The sequence below is a fragment of the Doryrhamphus excisus genome, chromosome 4, assembly GCF_030265055.1.
Source record: "Doryrhamphus excisus isolate RoL2022-K1 chromosome 4, RoL_Dexc_1.0, whole genome shotgun sequence".
Lineage (NCBI taxonomy): Eukaryota > Metazoa > Chordata > Actinopteri > Syngnathiformes > Syngnathidae > Doryrhamphus > Doryrhamphus excisus.
Genome location: NC_080469.1, coordinates 25,189,277 through 25,206,370, shown reverse-complemented (window position 1 = coordinate 25,206,370; position 17,094 = coordinate 25,189,277). Strand labels below are relative to the sequence as shown.

General features: G+C 38.3%; 1 protein-coding gene across 1 annotated transcript in view; it reads left to right on the top strand.

The window, feature by feature from the left end:
• antxr2a (ANTXR cell adhesion molecule 2a) overlaps window positions 1-17,094 on the top strand; it is an 87,248-nt gene that overhangs the window by 21,727 nt on the left and 48,427 nt on the right. Inside the window, 3 exon segments of the mRNA XM_058069994.1 lie at window positions 623-692; window positions 14,535-14,613; window positions 14,682-14,777. Coding sequence (XP_057925977.1) covers window positions 623-692; window positions 14,535-14,613; window positions 14,682-14,777 — 245 coding nt within the window.

Here is a 17,094-nt window from a genome sequence, read left to right as displayed (position 1 = left end):
ATAACATGAAATGCTGCAAGTATGAAATAACAAGAAATGTTGCAAATATGAAATACCATAACTTGAAATGTTGCAAATATGAAATATCATACCATGAAATGTTGCAAGTATGAAATATCATAACAAGAAATGTTGCAACTGTGAAATATCATAACATGAAATGCTGCAAGTATGAAATATCATAACATGAAATGTTGCAAGTCTGAAATATCATAACAAGAAATGTTGCAAATATGAAATATCATAACTTGAAATGTTGCAAGTATGAAATATCATAACATGAAATGTTGCAAGTATGAAATATGGTAACATGAAATGCTGCAACTATGAAATATCATAACATGAAATGTTGCAACTGTGAAATATCATAACATGAAATGTTGCAAGTATGAAATTTCGTAACAAGAAATCGTGCAAGTGGGAAATATCGTACCATGAAATATTGCAACTATGAAATTTCATAACATGAAATGTTGCAAGTATGAAATATCTTTCTATCCACCTGCGGTAATCATAATGTTGACCTCCTCTCCCCCATACATATACTGTATGTGCTATGAATAAGCGTGTATTACTGCATAGTGTGATGATGATGATGAATGTTTTACTTTGTTTTTGACAGATCACAAGCCGAGCACCGTTCGCAATGATTACCTGCTCTGCCCTGCCCCCGAGCTCTACCAAGTGGGACAGTAAGTGTTGTGTGTACTGTGTATTGTGTATTGTAGTATTTGTACTGCAAATGCGAGGCATCGGGAGTAAGGACTGTGAACTTCCGAGGCGTTTCCTTTCCATCCAGAACCATTTCTGACCTTAACTCCATTGTCACTTTTATGACAAAAATCAAAGCGCGTCATGAGGTGACAGCGGATGAGTAGCTGTCCGTGCGCGGTGCGCTTTGAAGACCAACGCGTCCTCCGTACGAGCCACCAAGACCTGCAGCGGCGTGGCTACGTGTCAGCGTTTGTAATCCTTAAACATAACAGATGATCACGCAGGCTTTTTAGATGCGGCGACAGATTTCAATGTCCTGGCTGACTGCAATCCAATCAAAAATGTATGATTGTGACTAGCCCAGGCTCCTGGGGGGCTGGAAAACAGATTATGGAGCGTACTTATACATATAATACCGTACCCCCCCCCCACTTGGACTTCAACCTCCCGCTGGATTATCTCTGCTCTGAAGCAAATCATTTTAGTCTTTCTCAAACTAAATCTTCCTTAGCTGAAATGATATTTTGAAAAGATTAGTTGCCATAAAATGGGGATTTAGTATTGCTGTTCCTCTTCGACAATATTTTTGGGACTTAATTGGAACATTGTCTTACATTTGGGATTGTTCACTCGCTAGGTAAATGTTGAAACACCGTTACCCGAAAAACACGGTAACCATGCAAGGTTGGAACGTAAAACACCATAACTGCGAAACGGCAAACACGCAATGTTGTAACTGTGAAATATTGTAACTAGAAACGTGGTAACCATGAAACTTGTTGTCACGAAGAAATGCCGTAACTGCCAAATGTCTAATCGTGAAATGTGCCACGAAATGACGTAACCGTGAAATACCACAGTTGACAAATGTCGGTATGCCGTCTACGTGAACGCTGTAAATATGAAATGTTACACCATTACTGCGAAACGCAATGTTGTAACTGTGAAATGTTGTAATCATGAAACTTCATAACTATGAAATATCATAACAAGAAATCGTGCAAGTATAAAATGTTGTAACATGAAATGTTGCAACTGTGAAACTTCATAACATGAAATGTTGCAACTCTGAAATATCGTAACAAGAAATGTTGCAAGTATAAAATATCATAACATGAAATGCTGCAACTGTGAAATATCGTAACGTGAAGTGGTGCAAGTATGAAATATCATAACAAGAAATGTTGCAAGTATAAAATATCGTAGCATGAAATGTTGCAACTGTGAAATATCATAACATGAAATGTTGCAACTATGAAATACCGTAACAAGAAATCATGCAAGTATAAAATGTCGTAAAATGAAATGTTGCAAGTATGAAAAATCGTAACATGAAATGTTGCAACTGTGAAATATCGTAACAAGAAATCGTGCAAGTATAAAATGTCGTAAAATGAAATGTTGCAACTGTGAAATATCATAACATGAAATGTTGCAACTGCAAAATGTTGTAAAATGAAATGTTGCAAGCATGAAATATCGTAACATGAAATGTTGCAAGCATGAAATATCGTAACATGAAATGTTGCAACTGTGAAATATCGTAACAAGAAATCGTGTAAGTATAAAATGTTGTAAAATGAAATGTTGCAAGTATGAAATATCATAACATGAAATGTTGCAACTGTGAAATATTGTAATGTGAAACGTTGCAACTATGAAATATCATAACAAGAAATCTGTGAATTATCGTAACATGAAATCGTGCAAGTATAAAATGTTGTACAATGAAATGTTGCAAGTATGAAATATCGTAACATGAAATGTTGCAACTGTGAAATATCATAACATGAAATTGTGCAAGTATAAAATGTTGTACAATGAAATGTTGCAAGTATGAAATATGGTAACATGAAATGTTGCAACTGTGAAATATCATAAGAAATCGTGCAAGTATAAAATGTTGTAAAATGAAATGTTGCAACTGTGAAATATCATAACATGAAATGTTGCAACTATGAAATACCGTAACAAGAAATCATGCAAGTATAAAATGTCGTAAAATGAAATGTTGCAAGTATGAAAAATCGTAACATGAAATGTTGCAACTGTGAAATATCGTAACAAGAAATCGTGCAAGTATAAAATGTCGTAAAATGAAATGTTGCAACTGTGAAATATCATAACATGAAATGTTGCAACTGCAAAATGTTGTAAAATGAAATGTTGCAAGCATGAAATATCGTAACATGAAATGTTGCAAGCATGAAATATCGTAACATGAAATGTTGCAACTGTGAAATATCGTAACAAGAAATCGTGTAAGTATAAAATGTTGTAAAATGAAATGTTGCAAGTATGAAATATCATAACATGAAATGTTGCAACTGTGAAATATTGTAATGTGAAACGTTGCAACTATGAAATATCATAACAAGAAATCTGTGAATTATCGTAACATGAAATCGTGCAAGTATAAAATGTTGTACAATGAAATGTTGCAAGTATGAAATATCGTAACATGAAATGTTGCAACTGTGAAATATCATAACATGAAATTGTGCAAGTATAAAATGTTGTACAATGAAATGTTGCAAGTATGAAATATGGTAACATGAAATGTTGCAACTGTGAAATATCATAAGAAATCGTGCAAGTATAAAATGTTGTAAAATGAAATGTTGCAAGTGTGAAATATCATAACTTGAAACGTTGCAACTATGAAATATCATAACAAGAAATCTGTGAATTATCGTAACATGAAATCGTGCAAGTATAAAATGTTGTAAAATGAAATGTTGCAAGTATGAAATATCGTAACATGAAATGTTGCAAGTATGAAATATCGTAACATGAAATGTTGCAACTGTGAAATATCGTAATATTGTATCATACCTAACCTAGATATGAGGTAATAACTCTAAAAAAAAAATCCTGTTTTCGTGTAAATAATTGTGCGATGCATTCATAGCTCCAAACGTGACGCATAAAGAGAGGCTAGTTCCTTAGCCTCGGAGTGTAAACGAGAAGTCAAATCTTAATTAAAGGAGCCATGAAGGTAGCATCTGCTCCACAAGTCGCCGCGTCTTCCGGCCTCCTCGCCAAGCGATGCCGTAAACGACTTCCTGGAGCATCTACATCTGTAAAGGCGCTACGCCGAAAGCGGCGCTGGGCGTCCACGGCTGGCGCAAGGAGGCGGGCTTAATCAAGTGTTGGCTGCCGACGGCGGCCCATTAAGTGGTTAACTGGTCGGGGCGGCGAGTAAACACATCTGCTGGAGGGGCTTTTTAAAAGGTTGTGCGACAGATGCAGCCTTTCCCTTTTTTCCACGCTCGCCGTTGTAAATAATTCACACAGTCCCTGCGCCCCGGACAACCTGCGACGAGCCTCCGAGCCCGGGAACGTCCGTGGCCGCCCATCTGTCGGCCTGGGCCGCAACGGCGGCGCCGCCGGTACGCTCGGTGCCCTGGAAACACGACTCTAGTCAACTGTGGGAACATTTTGGCTTGTTTTTGCTGCTGTTCCACTCGCAAGCGTGGCTCATGAAGGAACGCATCTCAGAGATCCTCGTCCTTTGAAAACCTCGAACCTTCAGGGATGTAAGAGTGGGCGGCCTTGGACTATGAGGCTAAAACCAGACCTTGATGCTATCCTAACAATCGGAAGCTAAGGACCAAGAAGCTAAAACCAGAACTTGATCCTATCCAAACAATGGGAAGCTAAGGACTATGAAGCTAAAACCAGACCTAGATGCTCTCCAAACAATCGGAAGCTAAAACCAGACCCAGATGCTATCCAAACAGTCGGAAGCTAAGGACCAAGAAGCTAAAACCAGACCTAGATGCTATCCAAACAATCGGAAGCTAAAACCAGACCCAGATGCTATCCAAACAGTCGGAAGCTAAGGACCAAGAAGCTAAAACCAGACCTAGATGCTATCCAAACAATCGGAAGCTAAAACCAGACCTAGATGCTATCCAAACAATCTGAAGCTAAGGACTCAGAAGCTAAAACCAGACCCAGATGCTATCCAAACAATCGGAAGCTAAGGACTAAGAAGCTAAAACCAGACCTAGATGCTATCCAAACAATGGGAAGCTAAGGACTATGAAGCTAAAACTGGACCTAGATGCTATCCAAACAATCGGAAGCTAAAACCAGACCTAGATGCTATCCAAACAATCGGAAGCTAAGGACTAAGAAGCTAAAACCAGACCTAGATGCTATCCAAACAATCTGAAGCTAAGGACTAAGAAGCTAAAACCAGACCTAGATGCTATCCAAACAATCATAAGCTAAGGACTAAGAAGCTAAAACCAGACCTAACGGCTATCCAAACAATCAGAAGCTAAAACCAGACCCAGATGCTATCCAAACAATCGGAAGCTAAGGACCAAGAAGCTAAAACCAGACCTAGATGCTATCCAAACAGTCGGAAGCTAAGGACCAAGAAGCTAAAACCAGACCTAGATGCTATCTAAACAATCAGAAGCTAAAACCAGACCCAGATGCTATCCAAACAGTCGGAAGCTAAGGACCAAGAAGCTAAAACCAGACCTAGTTGCTATCCAAACAGTTGGAAGCTAAGGACCAAGAAGCTAAAACCAGACCTAGATGCTATCCAAACAGTCGGAAGCTAAGGACTAAGAAGCTAAAACCAGACCTAGATGCTACCCAAACAGTCGTAAGCTAAGGACCAAGAAGCTAAAACCAGACCTAGATGCTATCCAAACAATCGGAAGCTAAGGACTCAGAAGCTAAAACCAGACCTAGATGCTATCCAAACAGTCGGAAGCTAAGGACCAAGAAGCTAAAACCAGACCTAGATGCTATCTAAACAATCGGAAGCTAAAACCAGACCCAGATGCTATCCAAACAGTCGGAAGCTAAGGACCAAGAAGCTAAAACCAGACCTAGTTGCTATCCAAACAGTTGGAAGCTAAGGACCAAGAAGCTAAAACCAGACCTAGATGCTATCCAAACAGTCGGAAGCTAAGGACTAAGAAGCTAAAACCAGACCTAGATGCTACCCAAACAGTCGTAAGCTAAGGACCAAGAAGCTAAAACCAGACCTAGATGCTATCCAAACAATCGGAAGCTAAGGACTCAGAAGCTAAAACCAGACCTAGATGCTATCCAAACAGTCGGAAGCTAAGGACCAAGAAGCTAAAACCAGACCTAGATGCTATCTAAACAATCGGAAGCTAAAACCAGACCCAGATGCTATCCAAACAGTCGGAAGCTAAGGACCAAGAAGCTAAAACCAGACCTAGTTGCTATCCAAACAGTTGGAAGCTAAGGACCAAGAAGCTAAAACCAGACCTAGATGCTATCCAAACAGTCGGAAGCTAAGGACTAAGAAGCTAAAACCAGACCTAGATGCTACCCAAACAGTCGGAAGCTAAGGACCAAGAAGCTAAAACCAGACCCAGATGCTATCCAAACAATGGGAAGCTAAAACCAGACCTAGATGCTACCCAAACAGTCGGAAGCTAAGGACCAAGAAGCTAAGAGTGGGCGGCCTAGGACGTGTCCAAATCCTCCAGTCCTCGCTGGGTCATCAAGCGCTGGAGTCGCACTCTTGGCGGCGGTGGCATCATCTGTGCCGACAGCTGCGGCGTCGGCTTTGAAACGCTGGCATCTGCTCTCCCCCTTCTTCCTCCACGCCAGGGGAGCCCCCGCAGCCCCCGCTGGGGGCGGCCATCGGGCGGGGAGGTGGCTGCGGTCTTGCAGCAGCATGTCCTCACCTGGTGTTTTCACAATTACGGTGGAAGGTAAAAAATAACTGAGGCCCGCATCGACACCTAGCAGGTACCCAAGCTAATGCAATTGCTCCTCAATTATTCAGAACGCGGTCCCAGGGCAGCTGCTGACGGGGGGCGGGGGGTGGGGGGCGCTCCATCTGCTCCAGCGGGGGTATGGAAATGTTTATGTTAGACATTTACTGTTGATTTGCATCCTTTGTTTAGACAGCTTAGCATCAAACTAGACGAAGTGATCGGCCATTTTCATTCTTAGGATTCTTAGTGCAATGCATTCTGGGAAGTTCTAGAAGATGTGTTGTCAGGTTACGCTCTACCGCGGCGTCCGATGACGGTCGTTCAGATCCATTGGCGTGGTTAACGATGATCACATGGTGGTAGTGCCGCAGACCCCTCCCTCTGTTCCAAGATGGCTTCTCAACCGTAACGTAGACGTCCTATCTAGTCTGACTAAAACCGGACCTAGATGCTATCCAAACAATCAGAAGCTAAGGACTATGAAGCTAAAACCGGACCTAGATGCTATCCAAACAATCGGAAGCTAAGGACCAAGAAGCTAAAACCAGACCCAGATGCTATCCAAACAATCGGAAGCTAAAACCAGACCTAGATGCTATCCAAACAATCAGAAGCTAAGGACTAAGAAGCTAAAACCAGACCCAGATGCTATCCAAACAATCAGAAGCTAAGGACTATGAAGCTAAAACCAGACCCAGATGCTATCCAAACAATGGGAAGCTAAGGACCAAGAAGCTAAAACCAGACCTAGATGCTATACAAACAATCTGAAGCTAAAACCAGACCTAGATGCTATCCAAACAATCAGAAGCTAAGGACTAAGAAGCTAAAATCAGACCCAGATGCTATCCAAACAATCAGAAGCTAAGGACTATGAAGCTAAAACCAGACCTAGGTGCTATCCAAACAATCGGAAGCTAAAACCAGACCTAGATGCTGTCCAAAAAATCGGAAGCTAAGGACCAAGAAGCTAAAACCAGACCTAGATGCTATCCAAACAATCATAAGCTAAAACCAGACCCAGATGCTATCCAAACAATCGGAAGCTAAGGCCAAAGAAGCTAAAACCAGACCTAGATGCTGTCCAAACAATCGGAAGCTAAGGACCAAGAAGCTAAAACCAGACCTAGATGCTATCCAAACAATCGGAAGCTAAGGACTAAGAAGCTAAAACCAGACCTAGACGCTATCCAAACAAACGGAAGCTAAGGACTACATATGAAGCTAAAACCAGACCCAGATGCTATCCCAACAATCGGAAGCTAAGGACCAAGAAGCTAAAACCAGACCTAGATGCTATCCAAACAATCGGAAGCTAAAACCAGACCCAGATGCTATCAAACAATCGGAAGCTAAGGGCTAAGAAGCTAAAACCAGACCTAGATGCTATCCAAACAATCAGAAGCTAAGGACCAAGAAGCTAAAATCAGACCTATATGCTATCCAAACAATCTGAAGCTAAAACCAGACCTACACGCTATCCAAACAATCAGAAGCTAAAACCAGACCTAGATGCTATCCAAACAATCGGAAGCTAACACTGGACCCAGATGCTATCCAAACAATCGGAAGCTAAGGACCAAGAAGCTAAAACCAGACTTAGATGCGATCCAAACAATCTGAAGCTAAAACCAGACCTAGTTGCTATCCAAACAATCAGAAGCTAAGGACCAAGAAGCTAAAACCAGACCCTGATGCTACCGTGACACCAAGTCACTCCAGAATTCCTGCCATCTGCGCCCCAGAGTGCATCCAAGTCAGTCCAAACGTTAGCAACATCTGCAGCATTCAAGAAGGTCTCATCAGGAGCATCCCAGCTGTCAGCAGAGCTTCCTCCCGTCCGTCGGAAGTGGCGGAATGACGACTCTCGGATGCTGAGCGACGGGACTCGCATATGCTCCGCTGTGAATTATTCAGCCTTCCTGATTTTTCCCATCTTTTACGGGAACTTTGAAGTCCATTAGCGTGCCCCTCGTCAGGCGGTCCAGATGTAGAGCATCACCGGAGCTTAGCGTCACCCCGGGGCCCGGCTTTTTGACGCATGTGCCGTCGTCCCACCCAGCGAGTCTTGCGTGGTTTTTTGACAGATCCCTCGACTCGGTCCACGCGCTCAAACGCAACCTTCGACCCGTCGGAACAGCTGCAGTTTTCCTTCCTGGCAAGGATCCGTTTCAATTATTTATCCCCGTCTCTTTCTGTAAACTTGTTTCTTCGGTTCTTCCAGCTGGTGTACGGTATTCCCACCCTGGAACTCCTGACTGGCGTACTCTGAAAAAGTACGACATGGCCGCCGATTGACCCAAGAACGTCTTGGAACGTTGAACTGAACGATGCTACGTTCTTTGCTAAGGAACAATCATAGTCCTTACTGATTATGATTGGGACGCGGTGCATTAAGGATGTCCGGTTGTGTCAGAATCCTGGGCGGGGGGGGCGGGGGCGGGGGGTTGGGCGACTCGCTTGGAAGACTTCCTCCTCCTCTTCCTCCTCTTCATCCCGCCTGATTAATAACCTGCCCGCCATCGTCAGCCATTAAGCTTAAATCGTCTGAATTAGCTTCTGCTGTCAGGTAGCGTACATTCAAGGACCCCGAGAGTCCTTCTTATTTGGCGTCCATACGCGTTTTAGCGTTTGATATTAAATATGTCGTGGAAATACATAAATGTATGAAATTTGATTTTATTTGATCAGTGGTATAAAATATGATGGAACGCCCCCCCCCCCCGATAATTCGAAATTAGAATGATAAAATAATTACTAGTACTTATTATTATTATTATTAATATTATTATTATACAATAATATTATAATAATTATTTGAAACAAATATTACTGTTATTATACAATTTTTTTTATTGTTGTTATTTTATATATTATATTTTTATATATTTTTATATATATATATTTTTTATATATTATTTATTATATAATAGTAATGGTACTAATTCTTATTTATAATTCTAATTATTATTTTTACATAAATATATATATATAATTAATATACATCTTATTCTTTATTATTACTTAATTTGATTAAAGTACAATAATAATTATTGTTATATTTTTTGTTTACATGATGATACTGTATATACTATATTATATACTATAGTTTATACATATATATATTTGTATATTATTTATTATATGATAGTAATGGTACTAATGATACTAATTCTTATTTATACTAATTTTTATAATTAAAATTTTTATTTTTACATAAATATATACAAATAATATAATAATATATGTCAATCTTATTCCTGTTAATTTGATTAAAGTATAATAATAATTGTTGTTGTTGTATTTTTTTTACATGATGATACTGTATATACTATATTATATATTTTTTATATAGATATAATTTTTTAAATATATATTATATATATATATATTTATATATTATTTAGTATATAATAGTAATGGTACTAATTCTTATTTATAATTCTAATTATTATTTTTACATAAATATATATATAATTAATATACATCTTATTCTTTATTATTACTTAATTTGATTAAAGTATAATAATAATTATTGTTATATTTTTGTTTACATGATGATACTGTATATACTATTATTACTATATACTATTGTATACTATGATATGATAGTAATGGTACTAATTCTTATTTATACAAATTTTTATAATTCACATTTTTATTTTTACATAAATATATACAAATAATATAATAATATATGTCAATCTTATTCCTGTTTATTCTGATTAAAGTATAATAATAATTATTGTTGTTGTATTTTTTTGTTTACATGATGATACTGTATATACTATATTATATATATATATATATATATATATATATATATATATATATATATATATATATATATATATATATATATATATATATATATATATATATATATATATATATATATATATATATATATATATATATTAGAAATTAGAATGATAAAATAATTACTAGTACTTATTATTATTACATTATTATTATACAATAATATTGTAATAATTATTTGGAACAAATATTACTGTTATTATACAATAATTCTTTTATTGTTATTTTATATATTATATTTGATATATTTTTTAATATATTTTTAATATGTTATTTATTATATTATAGTGATGGTACTAATTCTTATTTATACTAATTCTTATTTATAATTGTAATTCTTATTTTTTACATAAATATATATAAATAATATACAGTTTTTCCTGTTAATTTGATTAACGTATAATAATAATTATTGTTGTTGTAATTTTTTTTGTTGACACGATGATATTGTATATACTATATATTTTATTTAGTTGCTTTTTATTTATACTTTTAGCGGTAAAATTGCAAATGGGCAAAATTGATGACATTTAAAAACGTGTGCATATTTATTTTTGTCAAATAACAGCATTACAAGTATAACATTTTATACCATATTTTTTTATTATCATCATTTGTCGACTAATATTTCTGATGGTATTTTAAACAAAATATACATAATAATATTTGATTTATTTCAGCGTGTGAGTCTTTTCTCTTCTGTGTCTGCGGCCTCATTTGCATAAAGGAGTTGCGCACAAACGAACAAAAAAAAAAAAAGAGACGGCATAGAAAGAGAGGAAGTGCTCATTACCGGCGCCGTCAGCGTCGGCGTGCGGCGAGGACGTTAACCCGCGGCGCGGTAACAAGCCTCATGAACCCCTATGACTTATTTAGAGGGGTCCAAACGCTGACGCCATAATGGGCGCAATTAAAACACTAATGATGAACGGCACCGCAATTTCCATATGTCTATTATGCCCCGTCCAATTACCGCTGCTTTAATGAGAATTCCGGATACGGAGTACCGCCGAAACGCTTCAAATCCTCCGCTCGGGAAAAAAAAAAAGAATAGAAGAAAAGTGTGTGTGTGTGTGTGTGTGTGGCGTGCGGAATAATAACAAGAAAAGGTCTCTTTGCTTTGGATTTGGGCCCCAGGCGGCGCCCTGGGCCCGCCGATCCTCCCGTGGATCGGAACAGATGAGCGAGCAGACCGGGCGGCCATTACTCGAAATCCCGCCTTCCTTTTTATTTAGTACTCGCTTAAATATTCCGACGCCACTTTTGCACTTTGACCCAACTTGTTGATGCCCGCCGCTCTCTCTCTCTCTCGCTCGCCATCGTCGTGTGTTTAAAACCCGCAACCCCGCCCCGGGTCGGGTCGTGTTCCTCGAGGGGACAAAAACAAAACAACCGTCTCGTTTCACTTTTTCCTTCACGAGTTGCATCACAAACAAAAAAAGGCTGCCATTGTTGTACTCCGGGATCCGGTTGCCATGACAACAGACGCCGCCTCCCGAGTTCGGGCGCGTCTTCGCCCGTTCGGCCCACTGATGGCCGACTGTCATTCGTCGGCTCACGGGAGGTTATTATGGATGATTGGCGGTTATGTGCGGTCTTGTGTTTCTACGGGGGGGGAAGTCCTTCCGGGAATGGAATATGTTCCCTCGGCCATGAACAAGCCTTCAACGGAGGGAGCATATTCCATTCCTGACGGAACGATTGGTGTTCTGTCGGGAATGGAATATGACAGAACGATTGGTGTTCTGTCGGGAATGGAATATGTTCCCTCTGTTGAAGGCTTGTTCATGGCCGAGGGAACATATTCCATTCCCGAAAGGACTTCCCCCACAGATTGGCGGTTATGTGCAGTCTTTGTTTCTGCGGGGGAAGTCCTTCCGGGAATGGAATATGTTCCCTCGGCCATGAACAAGCCTTCAACAGAGGGAGCATATTCCATTCCTGACGGAACGATTGGTGTTCTGTCGGGAATGGAATATGACAGAACGATTGGTGTTCTGTCGGGAATGGAATATGTTCCCTCATTTGAAGGCTTGTTAATGGCAGAGACAGCATATTCCATTCCTGACGGAACAATTGGTGTTCTCTCGGGAATGGAAGATGTTCCCTCTGTTGAAGGCTTGTTCATAGCAGAGTGAGCATATTCCATTCCTGATGGAACGATTGGTGTTCTGTCGGGAATGGAATATGTTCCCTCTGTTTAAGACTTGTTCATGGCAGAGACAGCATATTCCATTCCTGACGGAACAATTGGTGTTCTCTCGGGAATGGAATATGTTCCCTCTGTTGAAGACTTGTTAATAGCAGAAGGAGCATATTCCATTCCGCAACCCCGCCCCGGGTCGGGTTCCTCGAGGGGACAAAAACAAAACAACCGTCTCGTTTCACATTTTTCCTTCACGAGTTGCATCACAAACAAAAAAAGGCTGCCATTGTTGTACTCCGGGATCCGGTTGCCATGACAACAGACGCCGCCTCCCGAGTTCGGGCGCGTCTTCGCCCGTTCGGCCCACTGATGGCCGACTGTCATTCGTCGGCTCACGGGAGGTTATTATGGATGGTTGGCGGTTATGTGCGGTCTTGTGTTTCTACGGGGGGGGAAGTCCTTCCGGGAATGGAATATGTTCCCTCGGCCATGAACAAGCCTTCAACAGAGGGAGCATATTCCATTCCTGACGGAACGATTGGTGTTCTGTCGGGAATGGAATATGTTCCCTCTGTTGAAGACTTGTTAATAGCAGAGGGAACATATTCCATTCCTGACGGAACGATTGGTGTTCTGTCGGGAATGGAATATGACAGAACGATTGGTGTTCTGTCGGGAATGGAATATGTTCCCTCTGTTGAAGACTTGTTAATAGCAGAGGGAGCATATTCCATTCCTGACAGAACAATTGGTGTTCTGTCGGGAATGGAATATGACAGAACGATTGGTGTTCTGTCGGGAATGGAATATGTTCCCTCTGTTTAAGACTTGTTCATGGCAGAGACAGCATATTCCATTCCTGACGGAACAATTGGTGTTCTCTCGGGAATGGAATATGTTCCCTCATTTGAAGGCTTGTTAATGGCAGAGAGAGCATATTCCATTCCTGACAGAACGATTGGTGTTCTGTCGGGAATGGAATATGTTCCCTCTGTTGAAGGCTTGTTAATGGCAGAGACAGCATATTCCATTCCTGACGGAATAATTGGTGTTCTCTCGGGAATGGAATATGTTCCCTCTGTTGAAGGCTTGTTCATGGCAGAGGGAGCATATTCCATTCCTGACGGAGCGATTGGTGTTCTGTTCGGAATGGAAGATGTTCCCTCTGTTGAAAACTTGTTTATGGCTGAGGGAGCATATAACATTCCTGACAGAATAATTGGTGTTTTGTCAGGAATGGAATATGTTCCCTCTGTTGAAGACATGTAGTTCCATTTCTAACGGAACAATTGGTGTTCTGGTTTTATGGGGATATTTTCCGTCTGTTGCTGAATGCTTGAGGTTTAGCAGAGGGAACATGTTGCATTCCCAAGAGACCCAAAGTCCCCCTGAAAACGAGTGGAATAGAATATTTTCCTTATGCTGAATGCTTGTCGATAGGGGAGGGTAATATTACGAATGGAACGTATTCCCTCTGCTCTGAACAAGACATGTTGAAGGCTTCTTGGTAGCAGAGGGAACATATTCCATTCCTGACGGAACGATTGGTGTTCTGTCGGGAATGGAATATGACAGAACGATTGGTGTTCTGTCGGGAATGGAATATGTTCCCTCTGTTGAAGGCTTGTTAATGACAGAGAGAGCATATTCCATTCCTGACGGAACGATTGGTGTTTTGTCAGGAATGGAATATGTTCCCTCTGTTGAAGACTTGTTCATAGCAGAGGGAGCATATTCCATTCCTGATGGAACGATTGGTGTTCTTTCAGGAATGGAATATGTTCCCTCTGTTGAAGACTTGTTCATAGCAGAGGGAGCATATTCCATTCCTGACAGTACGATTGGTGTTCTGTCGGGAATGGAATATGTTCTTCCTGTTGAAGGCTTGTTCATGGCAGAGGGAGTATATTCCATTCCTGACAGAAGGAACATATTCCATTCCTAACAGAACACCAATTGTTGGGCCCACCCCCGCAATACCCCCAATTCCCAGATGCTTTAAGAGACTTCCAATGGTGTTTCGTGAAGGTGTTAGGAATGCCATATTTTCCCTCTGCTTTGAACAATGTGGAGTGAATGTTGTGTTTCCTGTGCCATAATGAAGGCCTGATGCAAACGTTTTCCCTTCCTGACAGGACCATGGACGTTCTCATCAGCCTGAACAACGGCAAGTCGTTCATCAGCAGCGCCTACACCATCACGGCGTCCACGTGTGTGAGTGTGTTTCCTTCGCCGCTTCTTTGGAAAACAGCAGCCATGACATGTTGGTGGTGCCTTCGCAGTCGGACGGCCTGGCGGTGGGCATCGTCATCCTGGTGCTGCTGGCGCTGGTGGCTCTGGCCCTCACGTGGTGGTTCTGGCCCCTCTGCTGCACCGTGGTGAGTCTGGCCTGCGTGGCGAGCGACCGTGTTCCGTGCGTACGAGCGCCTTGGTTGGCAAAGGCGGGTTCCCGCTTCATCTGTCGGCAAATGTAGCAAAGTTTGGGAGGGAGGAACAGATGGCGGCAGGACGACAAAACTATGACGACAATATGCGACGCAGACTTAAACCAACACAAGGAGCTCTGGTGGTTTACTGGAAATCAACAACATTTTTATTTTTTTATGGAAAAAAATTCTGCTGAATTCCTGTCCGTCATTTATTTTCCCAGAGGGAACCCTGGAAACGGGAATAATAATTAATTATAATAATTTAATAATTTAATAATCACGAAAAAATAATTTTAAAAAATTCTGCTGAATTCCTATCCATCATTTATTTTCCCAGAGAAAACGGGAATAATATAATAATATAATAATATAATAATATAATAATATAATAATATAATAATATAATAATATAATAATATAATAATATAATAATATAATAATATAATAATATAATAATATAATAATATAATAATATAATAATATAATAATATAATAATCATGAAAAAAATAATTAAAAAAAATATTTGAAAAAAATTCTGCTGATTTCCTGTCCATCATTTATTTTCCCAGAGGAAACCGTGGAAACGGGAATAATAATTTAATAATTTAATAATTTAATAATTTAATAATTTAATAATTTAATAATTTAATAATTTAATAATTTAATAATTTAATAATTTAATAATTTAATAATTTAATAATTTAATAATAACAAAAAAATAATTTAAAAAAATTCTGCTGAATTCCTATCCATCATTTATTTTCCCAGAGAAAACGGGAATGATATAATATAATAATATAATAATATAATAATATAATAATATAATAATATAATAATATAATAATATAATAATATAATAATATAATAATATAATAATATAATAATATAATAATATAATAATCATGAAAAAATATTTGAAAAAAATTCTGCTGAATTCCTATCCATCATTTATTTTCCCAGAGAAAACGGGAATAATATAATAATATAATAATATAATAATATAATAATATAATAATATAATAATATAATAATATAATAATATAATAATATAATAATATAATAATATAATAATATAATAATATAATAATATAATAATCATGAAAAAAATATTTTAAAAAAATTCTGCTGAATTCCTATCCATCATTTATTTTCCCAGAGGAAACCATGGAAGCGGGAATAATAATATAATGATATAATCATACAATAATATAATATATAAAATAATAATATAATAACAATATAATAATACAAATATATAGAATAATAATAATCACGGAAAAAATAATTGAAAAAAATTCTGCTGAATTCCTATCCATCATTTATTTTCCCAGAGATAATGGGAATAATATAATAATATAATAATATAATAATATAATAATATAATAATATAATAATATAATAATATAATAATATAATAATATAATAATATAATAATATAATAATATAATAATATAATAATATAATAATATAATAATTATATTATTATATTATTTCTGACATGTCGTACAAACACCAGAAATGGAAGGCCAGATCAGGAAGAGACCTGATTGGCTCAAACATCAATGGGGGCGGGGCTTCCAATAGAGCAAACAATCCCATTTTCAAAGTAAAAAATCAGCCTTCCGTTGTGACATGTTGTGAATGTGTTAAGACCACAGACCATTTGCCCCCCCCCCCCACGGCGCTTCCATCACCTAGCAACACCCAGCAAAGAAGCCGAAACAGGAAGTGAGTGTGATCTCACAAAGTCACTCGACAAAAAGATGGCAGCGATTAGCGTACGACAGATTGCACGGAAGCGAACAAAATCTTTTATTTGTGTTGGGGGGGGGGGGCGGGGGCGGCGTCGGCGTTACCTGGGGGAGCCGTGCGATTAATAGTAAGCGCGGAGATTGTTTGCACTTTTTGTCGGATTTGGATGTGCCGCGCTCGCCGCCAGCGCTCCAACTTTGATGTTGTTGCTGTGTTTTGGCTACAAGCGGAAAAATCGTCTGCTAAGCCAGTGGAAAAAATATAAATATTATAAATATTAAATTATAAATTATATTATAATATATAACAATAATATTTTAATATTTTTTGACAATATATCATATAATAATAATATTGTTATTATATATTATATTAAAATATTTAACATTATATTCTGAACTGTATATAGTGTATATTTAATCCCAGCTTTGTATTACAAATATTGTATTATAATATAATTATATTATATAATATATAATTATATAATTATAATATTGTATTATAAATATTCCA